The sequence below is a fragment of the Elephantulus edwardii genome, unplaced genomic scaffold (genome assembly GCF_000299155.1).
Source record: "Elephantulus edwardii isolate Elephantulus edwardi_28Jun2011 unplaced genomic scaffold, EleEdw1.0 scaffold00091, whole genome shotgun sequence".
Classification (NCBI taxonomy): domain Eukaryota; kingdom Metazoa; phylum Chordata; class Mammalia; order Macroscelidea; family Macroscelididae; genus Elephantulus; species Elephantulus edwardii.
The window spans coordinates 6,170,558-6,183,517 of record NW_006399841.1 but is presented as its reverse complement, the minus strand read 5'-3'; the positions used below and the strand labels follow the sequence as shown (position 1 = coordinate 6,183,517).

At 46.3% G+C, this 12,960-nt stretch overlaps 1 protein-coding gene across 1 annotated transcript in view; it reads left to right on the top strand.

Moving 5' to 3' along the window:
* CMTM8 (CKLF-like MARVEL transmembrane domain containing 8) overlaps positions 1-7,408 on the top strand; it is an 80,239-nt gene extending 72,831 nt beyond the window's left edge. The window contains exons 3-4 of the mRNA XM_006890622.1: positions 5,741-5,857; positions 7,325-7,408. Of these exons, the coding sequence (XP_006890684.1) occupies positions 5,741-5,857; positions 7,325-7,408 (201 nt within the window). The remainder of the gene's footprint in view (positions 1-5,740; positions 5,858-7,324) is intronic.
* Positions 7,409-12,960: the final 5,552 nt, after the last annotated feature.

Sequence of the window (12,960 nt, the reverse complement as noted above, 5' to 3'; positions counted from 1 at the left end):
ACAACAACAACAACAATGCATTAAAAGTAATTCATGGACAGTTTGTTAAAGAAAAGGAACTTTAACTCCCCTGGAGGAACTCTGGTGGTTTAGTAAGGGGTGGTGTTGCTAGCCTAAAGCTGCACAGTTCAAACTCACCAGCAGCTCGGCAGAAGGAGGACGGGCAGTCTCCTCCTGGGAGATTTCTGGCCTCTGAAAACCTGCTGGACGCCTGAGTCCAGGGTGCTGCCGCTGGAGGGAAGGTCAGTGCTGAGCTGCTCCTGCCGCTGTGGGTTCCGACTCGATGCTACTCAACAACAACAGATGTGTAAACAAGCACCAGTGGCATAAGGTTCCAGGCTGCAAACTCAATGGCCACATGTTCAAATCCACGAGCCGCTTTGTGGGAGAAGGATGAGCAGTGTCTTCCCATGAAAATGGAGATCCGGTGGAGAGCTGTCCCTCTAAGCAGGAAATGGACTGGATCGCAGTGAACTTTCCCTTTTTTGTAACCACGGGAAGGACCCCACATGGCACAGTGCTTTACTTGCTGGGTTGCTAACTAGAAGTCAGTGGTTCAAGTGCACCAGCCCTTCCTCAGGAGAAAGATGGCAGTGCCCCCGTGAAGATTTTCAGTCTCAGAAATTTGAAATTGACTCAGTTTGGGGCAGGGGTAGCTGTGTAAGAGCCTTTGTGGCACAATGGTTAAGCACTCAGCTTCTGACCAGCCCTCCCTGAGGAGGAAGAGGCAGCCTGCTCTCCAGTAGATGACAGCCTTGGAGACCCAGCAGGGAAGTTGTGCTCTACCCAGCCCTGCCCTGCCCTGCCCTGCCCAGCCGTGGATTGGTTTTTTTGGTTTTGGTAGCGGTGAGGGAAATGAAACTCATGTTTCCCACTTCGCAGAGGTTAAAACTACCTTGAAACTACCTTGAGTTTCTTTGTGTCTTTACTTGGTGTCCAGGCTACCTAGAGCCAAACAGAAATACCACAAAGGAGCGTCTCCAACAAACAGAAAGGTATTTTCTTAGCCTGGCAACAGAAGGGGCTGGAAGCCAAATCCAGGGCACTGGCTGTGGGTGGGAAGGCCCATGTCACTGCTGAGCTTCCTATTGGGGAAGCCTTCAGGCCCTCCCTCCATCTCTGCTTCTTGGTTTGCATATGACAATCTTTTTTTTCTATCTCAAAAGAGATTGACTCAGGATACAACACATCCTGCTTCATTAGGCTAAGAAAGACACCCTCCTCCTAATGCGATTACAGATTCTGTGCCTGTTGTGGTTGTGTGCGCCCTGGAGTCACCAGCAATTCCTAGCGATCCTATGTACAACAGCTCTGAACCTACCCTATCCTGAGTCACTCTCTCTGTTTTGGACACACTTACCCTCATTATCCTGGTCACTGTGTCAATCCATGTCGTCCAGGTCTTCCTCTTCTGCGCTGTCTCTCCACCCTTCCAAGCATGATGTCCTTCTGCAAGGACTGGTCCCTCCTTGCAGTGTGCCCAAAGTATGTGAGACGGGGCCTTTAAATCCTTGTCTCCAAGTACAGCCTGGTTTCATTCGCTCTAGGACAGACCTGTTTGTTCTCTTGGCGGTTCGTGGAATGTATGTTCCGTCTTCCTCTTCAGCATCACAACTCAAAGGCATCAAATATTCCTCTGTCATAGTCGACTCTTGTCCAGTTAACTGATGCATAGCAAGTAATTGCAAAGAGCATGGGCTGGATCAGGCCTAGAGGTTAGGATTTATAGCATAACGCAACGCACAAGATTGTATAAATGTAAAACTTTATGTTCCAGGAGAGGAGTTGGCAATATAAAGAAAATACTAGTAAATTGGGTTTGGTTTTCTGTTTGTTTTTTAAAAAAGAAAAAATGCAGAAGTGTTCCTAACCAAAAAGCACAGCTACCAACCACAGTGAGTCACCCAGGAAGTCAGGGCTTTGGGGGGAGACACTTGTAATGATGGATGTGGGGTTTGTACAGACTGAACCTGGCGCCAACTCTTGTGAAGTTTCCATTTTTTAAAAAAAATTATTATTACATTTTATTAGTTTTAATGAACATTTACAGAGATTTTGGGTTCTCATTCATTCATTGTTGCCCTGTTTTCTCTACCCTCCTCCCCAGTTCGTTCTTCTTCCCCCCCCCCCCGAATGTCTGTTTTAATTGTCCAATTGCCACAGTGCTTGTCAAAGTCAGTTCTGATTAATCTCCTTTGTCAGTGTGTCCTTTGCCATTCCCTATCACTCCTCCCTGAGAGAGACTTCACCCTGATTCATAAGGAAAAGGGGATGGCGTATTCTCTTAGCTACTTCCTGCTGAAAAGGGATGCTGTGGGTTTCAGGGTGAAGATCTTCTCTCACTACTCTAAAGGGCCCCTTTGGCAGTAGGAAACACATAGACTATTATGGAGATTGATTTTGAAATTTAGATGCACTGTTATTAATTGTGCTTAGCCGTACATGTTCATATCCTTGAAGATGTATCATGGAGGTGTTGCAACCTAGAAGACAAAAATTTAACTAATAAGTTAAAAGTACATGAGTCAAAAATTAACAAGCAGTAATATTCCGAGTAGAGGTTCTAGTAGTGGCACAAATCAAGTTACAGAGGGAAGGTGGTTCTTACAATAAAAGGCCTATAGACTAGCACTCTGTCTATTATAGTGTAGAGGTTAGAAACCACAAGATGTAGAGGCTCAGCTATGTCATTTATGCTTCTTAAGTCCTGGAGCAAATTCCATCTACCACTGGGCTGTTTTACATGAAGTTTCCATTTTAAAACTAATCTCGCCAACCCTGTGAGCACATGTGTTGTCAAGAATTCATGACCAAAAAAAAAAAGAATTCATGACCCCGCTGCACTGCAATCCCAGAGGTACGCAGTTCGAATCCACCGGATTCTCTGCTGGAGAAGGAGGGGCAATCTCCTCCAGTACCAGTCAGATCTGATTTGATGGTACACACACACAAAATAATAAAATGAAATTTTTTAAAAATTAAGGAATTCATAACTCAAACTGGAAGGCCAAAACCTGATTCCAGAAAATCCCATGTACCCTTTTTCTCTTTTGGGAAGAAAAGTAGATTGCTGCTTCCGCCTCCCTCCACCCACTTCTGTTTCTGCTTTATGAAGGGAAGGGTAGCAGTGGTCGTGGAGAGCCCACAGCCTCTTCGCTCTGTATGACACATGGGTCTCTGTTGTTCTCTCACCCTGACCCCAGTCTCATCCTTATTCAGAAAAGACAGAGTTTTCCACCTTTTAGAGGATAGTTTCTTAGAGGTTAAATGTAACTGTCAATCAAACATGTGCTTAAATTTACATCTCTCTGTTCTCTACGAGTTCAACTCAGTGAGCCTTCTGTGGGTTCTCAAGGTTAAAAATCACATAGAAGAATTCACACTTATGTTTATTGTGGCTTTGTTCACAGTAGCAAAGAGTTGGAAACAACCTAAGTGCCCATCAACATATGAATGGATAGAGAAGCTGTGGTATATTCACACAATGGAATATTATGCTGCACTGAAAAACAAGGAACTCATGCAATATCATTCAAAATGGGTGACCCTGGAGGACCTTATGCTGAGTGAAATATCTCAGTCACAAAAGGACAAATACTGCATAGTGCCACAGTTGTAAAACAGGACTGACATCAGGGTAGAGGGGAGACTGAGAAAGATGGGATAAATTATGTATACTGCATTGAAACAGATGAGGGAGAGAGCTGTTTAAAAGGGATATGTGGTTAGGTATTGTCATGACAGGAGTCCAGAATGAAGGCTGCATAGTGGAGTGGACTTGGTGGGAGGGATTGTATAACAATGAAAGATTTTTACTTTTCAGAGAGAAGGTGGGGGGGAGGGCGTGGGCAGGGAGAGTACAACAATAAATGAATGGAAATCCAAAGTCTCTGTAAACTTTCATTAAAATTAATTTTTTAAAAAGTCACATAGGAGAAAACCACTCATCTTTCTCCCTCATAGCATCTGGTGGATTCAAGCTGCCAGCCTTTGGGTTGGTAACATAACTCCTTACCCATGAGGCCACCAAAGCGCCTGTGTTCTCTAAAGGGTGAGATTCCTCCCCAGGGCCTGGCTTGCTCTCCTCTTTGGTGGCGTGCTCCATAGCACATTGTACCTCTCTGGTGGTTCACATCCGCCAGAGCTGCAGCAGAAAAAGATGGACAGTCCCCGCCCACTGCAATTTATCGCTCGAAGATCCTGTGGAGCTGCGCCAAGTTGACGCTAACCCCACACTAAAGTGAGCGTGCCGCCAGGCCGGAGACGCTTGCTCTGTGTCCCTCCAGTTTAGAGCTGGGGCGTGGGATATCAGCTGGGCTGATTTAGAACTCTCCCAGCTCCGTGTTGAGGGGCTCATGCTGAAGGGCTGTGTCTGCTGCTGGGTTGCAGGCTGAGCACAATCTCACGGGGTGACCCCACTGCCACCAGCCCTCCTCAGCCCACGTGTCATCCAGCCGCAGACCCGATGAGGTGGGACCAGAGACACTGTTCACAACAGCAGGGAGACATCCCTGGGCTCCGTCAGCTCCATCACACGGATGGCTGTGGTTCAGCCATACAGAGAAATGCAGCTCTGGTGGCTTACTGGTAAGGAGTTCCACTGCCAACCCAAAGGCTGGCGGTTTGAATCCACCAGCTACTCAGTGGAAGAAAGGTGGACAGTCTGCTCCCCTGTGATTCACAGCCTCTGAAAACACACGAGAAGGTCAGCGGTGAGCTGGTTCCGGTTTGATAGCACATATAACAAGAACATTCATGCTACATCATGGATGAGCTGTGAACCCAGTATGCTGAGTGAAGTAAGTCAGGCACAAAAGGACAAATACTGCCTGCTCCCAATTCTGTGAATTAACAAATGTAGCCAATGTCTGAAGAGCAGAGCTCATCAGGATGAAGTGGACGAGCATGGAAGTGGTTTCCGGAGTTTCTGTTGAAAGTGACAGGAAACTTCGAGAACCCTAGTGGTGATGGTTGTGTAACATGGTGAATGTAATTAATGTTGCTGAATTACAGGCTTAAAAGGATTCAAATTTTAGGGAGCTCTGGTGACCTAGTGGCAAGAAGCTGCACTGCAATCCCAGAGGTACACAGTTTGAATCCACCAGACGCTCTGCTGGAGAAGGAGGTGCAGTCTCCTCCTGTACCAGTCAGATCTGATTTGACAGTACACACACAAAAAATAAATTTTTTTTTAAAAATATTTCAAATTTTAAAAATATGTAATCTATGTTTTAAAGCAATAACATTGAAAACACAGAACATGCTAAGGGAGGGAAGTGGCTGAAAGACTGCATGCGGTGGGGACCTGGGTGTTGGGCTGGAGTCTACATGTTGGGATGTGGTACAGATGTTGGAGTGGGAGTCAGGGCATTGGGGTGAGGTCTGGATGTTGGGATGAGGTCTGGAAGGCGAGGTAGGGATCTGGGTGTCAGGGTGAAGTCTGGGTATTGGTGTGAGGTCTAGGTGTTGGGTGTGGGATCTGGGTGTTGGAGTGGGGTCTGAATGTTGGGGTAGGGTGTGGGTTATGGGCTGAGGGTCTTGATGTACTCTATAAAGGCTGTTGTTATAAGACCCTCTCATCCCGTCCTCCGTGGCCAATCCGCCCAGGTACTGGAGAGTTGCTTTTCTCACCCACAGCCTTCACCTCTCCCCTGCCCCCTACATTTCCTGCAGCCCAGAACAGCTGGGGGCCCAGACCTCCCTTCCCCTGAGCACCCCACCCTTCTGCCTGCCTCCCCAGGGCCTGTGCTTTAATGCAAGTGCCTTCGTCTTATACCTCTCGGCCGCAGTGGTGGATGCGACCTCAGTGTCCCCGGAGAGAGACAGCCACAACTTCAACAGCTGGGCAGCCTCCTCGGTGAGTGAGCCCCCTCCCCCACTTCCCCCATCAGCTCTGACTCCCAGATGGGGCCCGCCTGGGACCAGGGGGAGACAGTCCTACGTAGCAACAGGTGCCATCTGCTGTCCTGGCTCCTCCTGGCAGTTGGCTCATTGATCTGAGGAACATCCAAAGTTGCAAGACTTACTAGTGGCCTGAGGGCAGAGAGCCGGACTGGGCGGGAGGGAGGCCAGGTGTGTGTCTGGAGGATGAAGAAATCTGAGGCCTTCTGAGGAGAATTCTCCTGCCTGGTGTTTATTAAGTAGTAGGAGGCAGAACGCTACAGAAATCAAGCACAGCATGAGCCTATTTGTTTTAGGCTTTAAATAGAAATGATTATGCAGTAAAAATGCCTTGGGAAAAAAAATGTATGCCAACAGAGGTTCCTTCCGGGGTAGAGGATGCAGGAAGTGGAATGAAATACTTTTTAATTTATATGTTTCAGTACTGTTTGTACTTTATTTTCTTCCTAAATTTTTTTAACTGTAAAAGTATACTCTTTTTCTCATTTGATGAATTTCTCTGAGATTGGCCTTAAAATACTCCAAACTCCCAAGAGAAGGAGAAATGAGGTGCTCACAATGAAACAGAAGAAATGTAAAACAATGTTAATATGAAAGTTGATCAGTATGTACATGGAGGTCATTGCACGCTTTACCTTGTATTTTTAAATCTCCGTTTTACGTTCTTTCTTTCACATTTGAAAAAGCTCTACTTAAATTCAGTAGGAAGCTGTGGTGGCCTACTGGTAGGGAGTTGCTCTACCAACCCAAAGGCGTGTGGTTCAAATCCACCATCTGCTCTTTGGAAGAAAGATGGGCAGTCTCTTCCCATGCAGTTTACAACCTCTAAAAAAACCACTGGCGGGTCAGTTAGGAGTCAGGTCAGCTCAGGTAAGGAAAGAGGTTAAAGTCAGAGCAGGTGCACACAGGTTCGAGACCACACGCTTCGACCACCCCGGGCCCACGTTAACACAGGACCACAGCTGGCCGGAGCCAGGCAGTGACCATCCCTTAAGGAGATTCTGTATGTGTCCCTGTCAGTCAGCATGCACACCACACCGGCCACTGGACTCGTGTCTGAACCCGGCCCACTCATTTTGCTTATATTAACTGGCCCTGGAGCAGTCTCTCATTGACCCTAAGCTAAAATTGCCTGCACTGAATTAGAAGTGTGTGTCCTGTCACAGCGACCACACCGCCACCATCCTAACCCCTGAGTGAGCTCCCTGAGTTCTCAGCGAACCTATAGGCTTTCAGACGGGCTCCAAAATATAAAACTGCAAAACCAGCATCATTGGAGAGGGAAGGTAATTGAACCAATAAAGTGGTTTGAGATTATCGGGGTGCGGGGAGGATGCTGGATTCACAGGAGATGGAACTATGACTTTTCCTAATTAGATCCCGTCCTAACTCCCCTCTTTCTGTCATGCTTTCTTCTCGCCAGTTCTTTGCCTTCCTGGTGACCATCTGCTACGCTGGAAACGCCTACTTCAGCTTTATCGCGTGGAGATCCAGGACCGTGCAGTGATTTGCCATTTTGATAATTTACAAGGAAAAAATAATAGGCTCCTCACTGGAAAGCCCCCCAGCTGTAGGCCTAATGGATGTTTCCAGAGACTTGTATTTAAGATGTTTTACATCTTTAGTTAAATTTGTTACCGTTAAAGTGGACACTTGTTTGCAAAATTCTGCACCCTAAATGATGAACTCTTAAGTTTACTATTGAAGTATGGATACCCTGTTTTCTTAGGCAATGTATAATAAATAGGTAAACTGCTAATATTAAGAATGTATCGCGTTTGTAATGCTAATTTTTAAAATGCCAGATATGGTTTTTTGTTAACTATTTCAAAATGTTAGGTATTGAGGTGGCTGTTTGGGAAGGTCACTGCTGATGCCAGAGGCTGGACGGGTGAGGAAGTGGTCAGTGGTGAAGCAACGGGGTGGGAGGGGCACTGGCCCCGCTGCCAGAGCGGGAACAGGGTTCCTCTCCCCACCTCTGGGCATCCTCAGCGTCCAGGTGCCCCACTGCTAACAGCATCTACAGAAACAAGACCCTGGCTTTGGAAGTTAGGACACCAGGTGAAGACTCAGCTCATTGCTGTCCTGACAGAACTAGACCCGAAGCTGACCCTCCAGAGGGTTTTGAGAGGCTCTAAATCACACGGGAGATTGCCTATCCTTCTCCTGTGGAACAGGTGGTAGATTCAAACCACCTGCCTTTGGGTTGGCAACCCAATTCTCTACCCATCTGTAAATGACTTAATAGAAACGTTACAGAATGAATACTCTCCCAGGCGATTTCAACAGACAGTCAAATCTGTTCTGACTCGATGGCACACAACAATGGCAAAGGAGTTTTGAAAAATTTAAAAATGTTTATAGGGTCCAAGTGTGGGGGGCAGGCTCCCCCTAAGTCCAACAGTCAGCAAGGCACAGGAAGGTCAAGTTCAGCAACACAGCCCTACAGATGTTGCTGCAATTTCTTGAGATGCTGCATTTCTACCCTCTGACTTGATGGTTTTGCAAGAAAAGCTGCAAGTCAGAGTTTATATGTTCTGCTTTTCTGTCTTACCGTCTCTTGCTCCCACCCCATCCAGGTGTGCAGGCACACTTTCATGGCCCCTGAGGGTGTGTGCATGCACGCACCTGCAAAGCATATAGAATATAAAGGCTGGAGGTACCTTGGAAGAAAGGCCTGGCAATTACTTAAAAAACATCAATTACAGAAAGCCCTGTGGAGGATGACCCTACCCTGACACACTTGAGGTCACCACGAGTTGGCATCAACTCAATGGCAGTTGTTCTCATTTGTGTTTCTGGCTAAGCAGGTCTAGACTAAACTGGTGGTGGTGGTGGTGGTGGTGGTGGTGGTTGTGGTTAGGTGCCCTGAAGTCGAGTATGGCCCGTAGCAGATCTGAACCCTGAGCCCTCTCCTATCCTGTGCCATCCTCCTCATCCCTGACATACGTGAGCCCATTGCAGCAGTCACTGTGTCAAGCCATCTGGTTGAAGGGCGTCTTCTCATTGACCGACTGTCTACCTTTCTAAGTATGATGTCCTTCTCCAAGGAATAGCCTCTCCTAGCAAAATGCTCTAAGTCTGTGAGACGAAGTGTTAACATCTTTGGCTCCAAGGAGCACACTGGCTACATTTTCTCCAAAACGTGTTTGTTCTTTTGGCCACCCATGGCATAGTCAGTCCTCTTCTCCAGCACCGCAGCTCAAAGACATCCATTCTTCTGTCATCTTTATTCATTGTCCAGCTCTCAGATGCACAGCAAGTGATTGAAAAGACCATGGCCTGAATGAGGCACCCCTTAGTCCTCAAACTGACATCACTGCGCTTCAATAATTTGGGTAGGTCCCTGATTGCAGACTTTCCCAGTGCAATATGTCTCCTGATCTCCTGACTGCTGGTACCCAGGATGTTAATTGTGGATCCAAGTAAGACAAAGACATTGACAGCTTCACATTTTTCCCACCTCTCATGATGTTGCCTATAGGGCCACTGGTGAGAGTTTTTGTTCTATTGATGTTGAGATGTAATCAATATTGATGGTTGTAATCTTTGATCTTCAACAGCAAATACTTCCAATCCTCCTCACTTTCAGCAAGCAAGGTTGTGTCATCTGCATAACACAGGTTGTTGATGAATCTCCGTCTGATCCTGATGCGACATTTCTTCTTCACAGAGTCCAGCTTCTTGAATAATTTGCTCAGCATACAGATTGAATAGGTATGGAGAGAGAATACAACCCTGATGTATACCTTTCTTAACTTTAAACCATGTAGTGTTCCCTTGCTCTGTTCATGCAACAACTTCTTGGTCTAGATAGAGGTTTCGAATGGGCATAATTAAGTGCTTTGGAATCCTCATTCTTTTCAATGTAAACTAAAATTAATGATCTACAGAGCCAAATGCCTTTGCGTAGTCAATAAAACACAAATAGACTTATTTCTGGTATTCTTTGCTTTCATCCAGGATCCATCTAACATCAGTAATTATATCCCTGGTGCCTCAGCCTCTTCTAAATCCAGCTTGAACTTCTGGCAGTCCTCTGCATAGGTACTGTTTTGAATTATTTTCAGAAGTATTTGCTTGCTTATGGTACTGATGATACTGTTAGATAATTCCTACGTTCTGTTGGATAACCTTTCTTGGGAATGGGGAAAAATATTGATCTCCTCCTGTAATTTGGCCAGAACAGCTGTCCTCTAAATTTCTTGACTGGTGAGCATGTTCAGGGCTGTATCTGTTAGTTGCAACATGTCAGTTGGTATCCCCTCAACTCCTGGGGCCTTAGTTTTGCAAATGCCTACAGCACAGCTTGAACTTGTTCCTTCAAGGTGTTTACATTTACATTTTTTATGTGTGTCCAGTTCAGTGGTAGTAATTACATCAATAGTAGCTTTCACTACTATCCAGCCCTGGGAGGTGTTTAAGTGCTTTGTGCTGCAAACAAGGTTTCATAAAAGGCACAAAATCAGCAACACTACAAGTGTCAGTTCTGGAAACAGTCATAAAGAAAGCAGCATGTGTTTATATTGTGTATATTTTTGTGTTTCTATGATATTTACAGTCATGGTAATGTTTACAGCAAACAACTTCTGAGGTAACATGAGCTGTAAACCACAGTTAGAAATGTTCTCAGGTTGTGATTTCAGATCTATTACTGACCTGTCGTCCAAGGGCCACTTGTACTGTTGTTGTTGTTGTTGTTGTTGCTATGTGCCGTTGAGTCGCTTACGACTCATAGCGACGGTATGCACAGCAGCCTTGAACTCTGCTCTGTCCTGTGCCAATTGCACCGTCTCCAATACACCCATCTCAATTACCCCAGTCACTGAATCAATCCACCTCATAGTGGGCCTTCCCCTCCTGCACTGTCCCTCCATCCTACCAAACATGATGTCCCTCTCCAAGGACTGGTCCCTCCTTACAACATGTCCAAAGTATGTTAGATGGAGCCTCAGAATCCTTGCCTCCAAGGAGCCGCCCGTTTTGACCCTTTCCAGGATGAATCTGTTTGTTTTCCCAGCAGTCCATGGTACCCTCAATACTCTTCTCCAGCACCGCAGCTCAAAGGCATCAATTCTCCTTCTATCCTCCTTAGGATAGAAGGTCATTTTCCAACTCTCTGATGCATAACAAGTGATAGCAAAGACCATGGCCTGTATCATGGCCATTATTACAATCTTATCTTCATTTGTGGTTTTTGAGGAGCCAGGACCCTTTGTGTTTTCCTGAGAATTCACTACAAGGGGCTGGGAGAAAAAAAGACATTTGTTTTTAACTGAATTAAGGTTATTATTTCCTCTTTTGAATACCGAGAGACTTTCTTTTTGAATAAATCTTTAAATGTGGTTTTGAGGTATAAGATAAAACAAGTGTCCATTATTCTGATGAAGTTCTAATTTTGGACATGAATTTACTTCGGTTATTTTCTTTAGAAATAAAGAGAGAAGGGGCAGTAGGGAGCCAGAGAACACAGCCAATGGAACGAGAAGACTAGATAGGGCTGCGGGGTCTTCAAGCCCAGGGACAAGGAGAAGGGCCTGTGTGTTTCAGCTCACCCACATCTGTGCTCTTCCGACATTCCACACCTCCCTCCACCGGCTTCTCCCGGAGGATGGAACTGGGCTTGGGGGCTTCAACTGGATGCATTTACCGATTTATGACCAGTTAATAAAATGACTCGGGCAATTGATCTTTCTCCATGGCTATTTCCAGCTCATTCCCCAAAAGACAAATATTTAGCAAATAGTTGGCAATTTTAAGAAAATGTACTGACTGGGATATTCACTACCATTTATTCTTGTGACTTTTTAAATTGTCTCTTTCCTAGGAAATACCCTGCGGGGAATCAGTGCACACACGTAACTTCTATGACGCCAAACACCTTCCGCCAAAACCCTGTCCTGTTTTATTGTTGTTAGGTGCATTGTAGCCGGATACAACTCAGGCAACCCCATGACCTGAGCCCTGTCCTGTTCTCTGCCTTCCTCATCATTTCAGACACACCTGAGCCCATTGCAGCAGTCTCTCTGCGAATCATTGGGCGCTTTCTGTAACTTTACTCCTAACTTAGAACCATGTACTTTTGAATCTTCCTGTTCTCAGTCAGCAGTACTGGAAGAATTACTTCACTCACCTTCGTAACTGTTAGCATACAATTCATGTCTGGAAATGGAATATTGTGGGAACACATGTATGAAGGTCAAGTTAACAAATGCTTTTTAGACTTAACTCTCTCTCTGTGTGTGTGTGTGTGTGTGTGTGTGTGTGTGTGTGTGTGTGTGTGAGAGAGAGAGAGAGAGAGACAGAGAGAGAAGGCTCCTCCCATAAAGATTTACAGAACCGGATGGAAGGTCACTGTCTATCAGCTGGAATCAGCTTGTCAGCTGTGGGCTTGGGATTTAGGGGTGAGTCGGCATTTAACCACCCTCACTTTTCTGCAGGGAGCCCTGGTGGCGTAGTCCTTAGGGAGCGGTGCTGCTAACCCAAAGTCTCTGCCTCTAGAAGTTCAAATCCATCAGCAGCTCCAGGGAAAAAGATGGACACTCTCCCCTGGTGTATCCACAGCGTCTGTCACCCGGCTGGAGGGTCAGCCACGAGTCGGTTCCGACTCACGGGCAGTGAGCTTGAGTGTTTGGAGCTTTGATACAGTGTCCACACCACCCGCACACGGCCCAGGTACTCGGGGGGTCGCTGAAGCCATGAGGAATGGGACTGTGGTTCTACCGAATGAGTCACCAGGGCTAGGTCCAGGGCGAGCATGAAGCCAGGGCTGTGGACTCGGGGAGCAGCATGCTTGGTCCTCTCCGAGGGCTCTTCTCCACGCCACTGCCATCGAGTGAGTTCCAAAGCTGAAAATCTTCACAGAAAGAAACAGCCTTCTTTTTCCAAGGTGCCGCTGGTGGATTTGAACTAGCGACCCTCTGGTTAGCTTCCTGATTCATTACCACTCTGCCACCAGAGCTCAAGAGAACTCTAGAGGCAACAGTCAGTCCCGAGTGATGCAGATTGTTTTACACTCAGCTGCTAACTGAGAAAAGGCTAGTGTTTTGATTTGGGGTT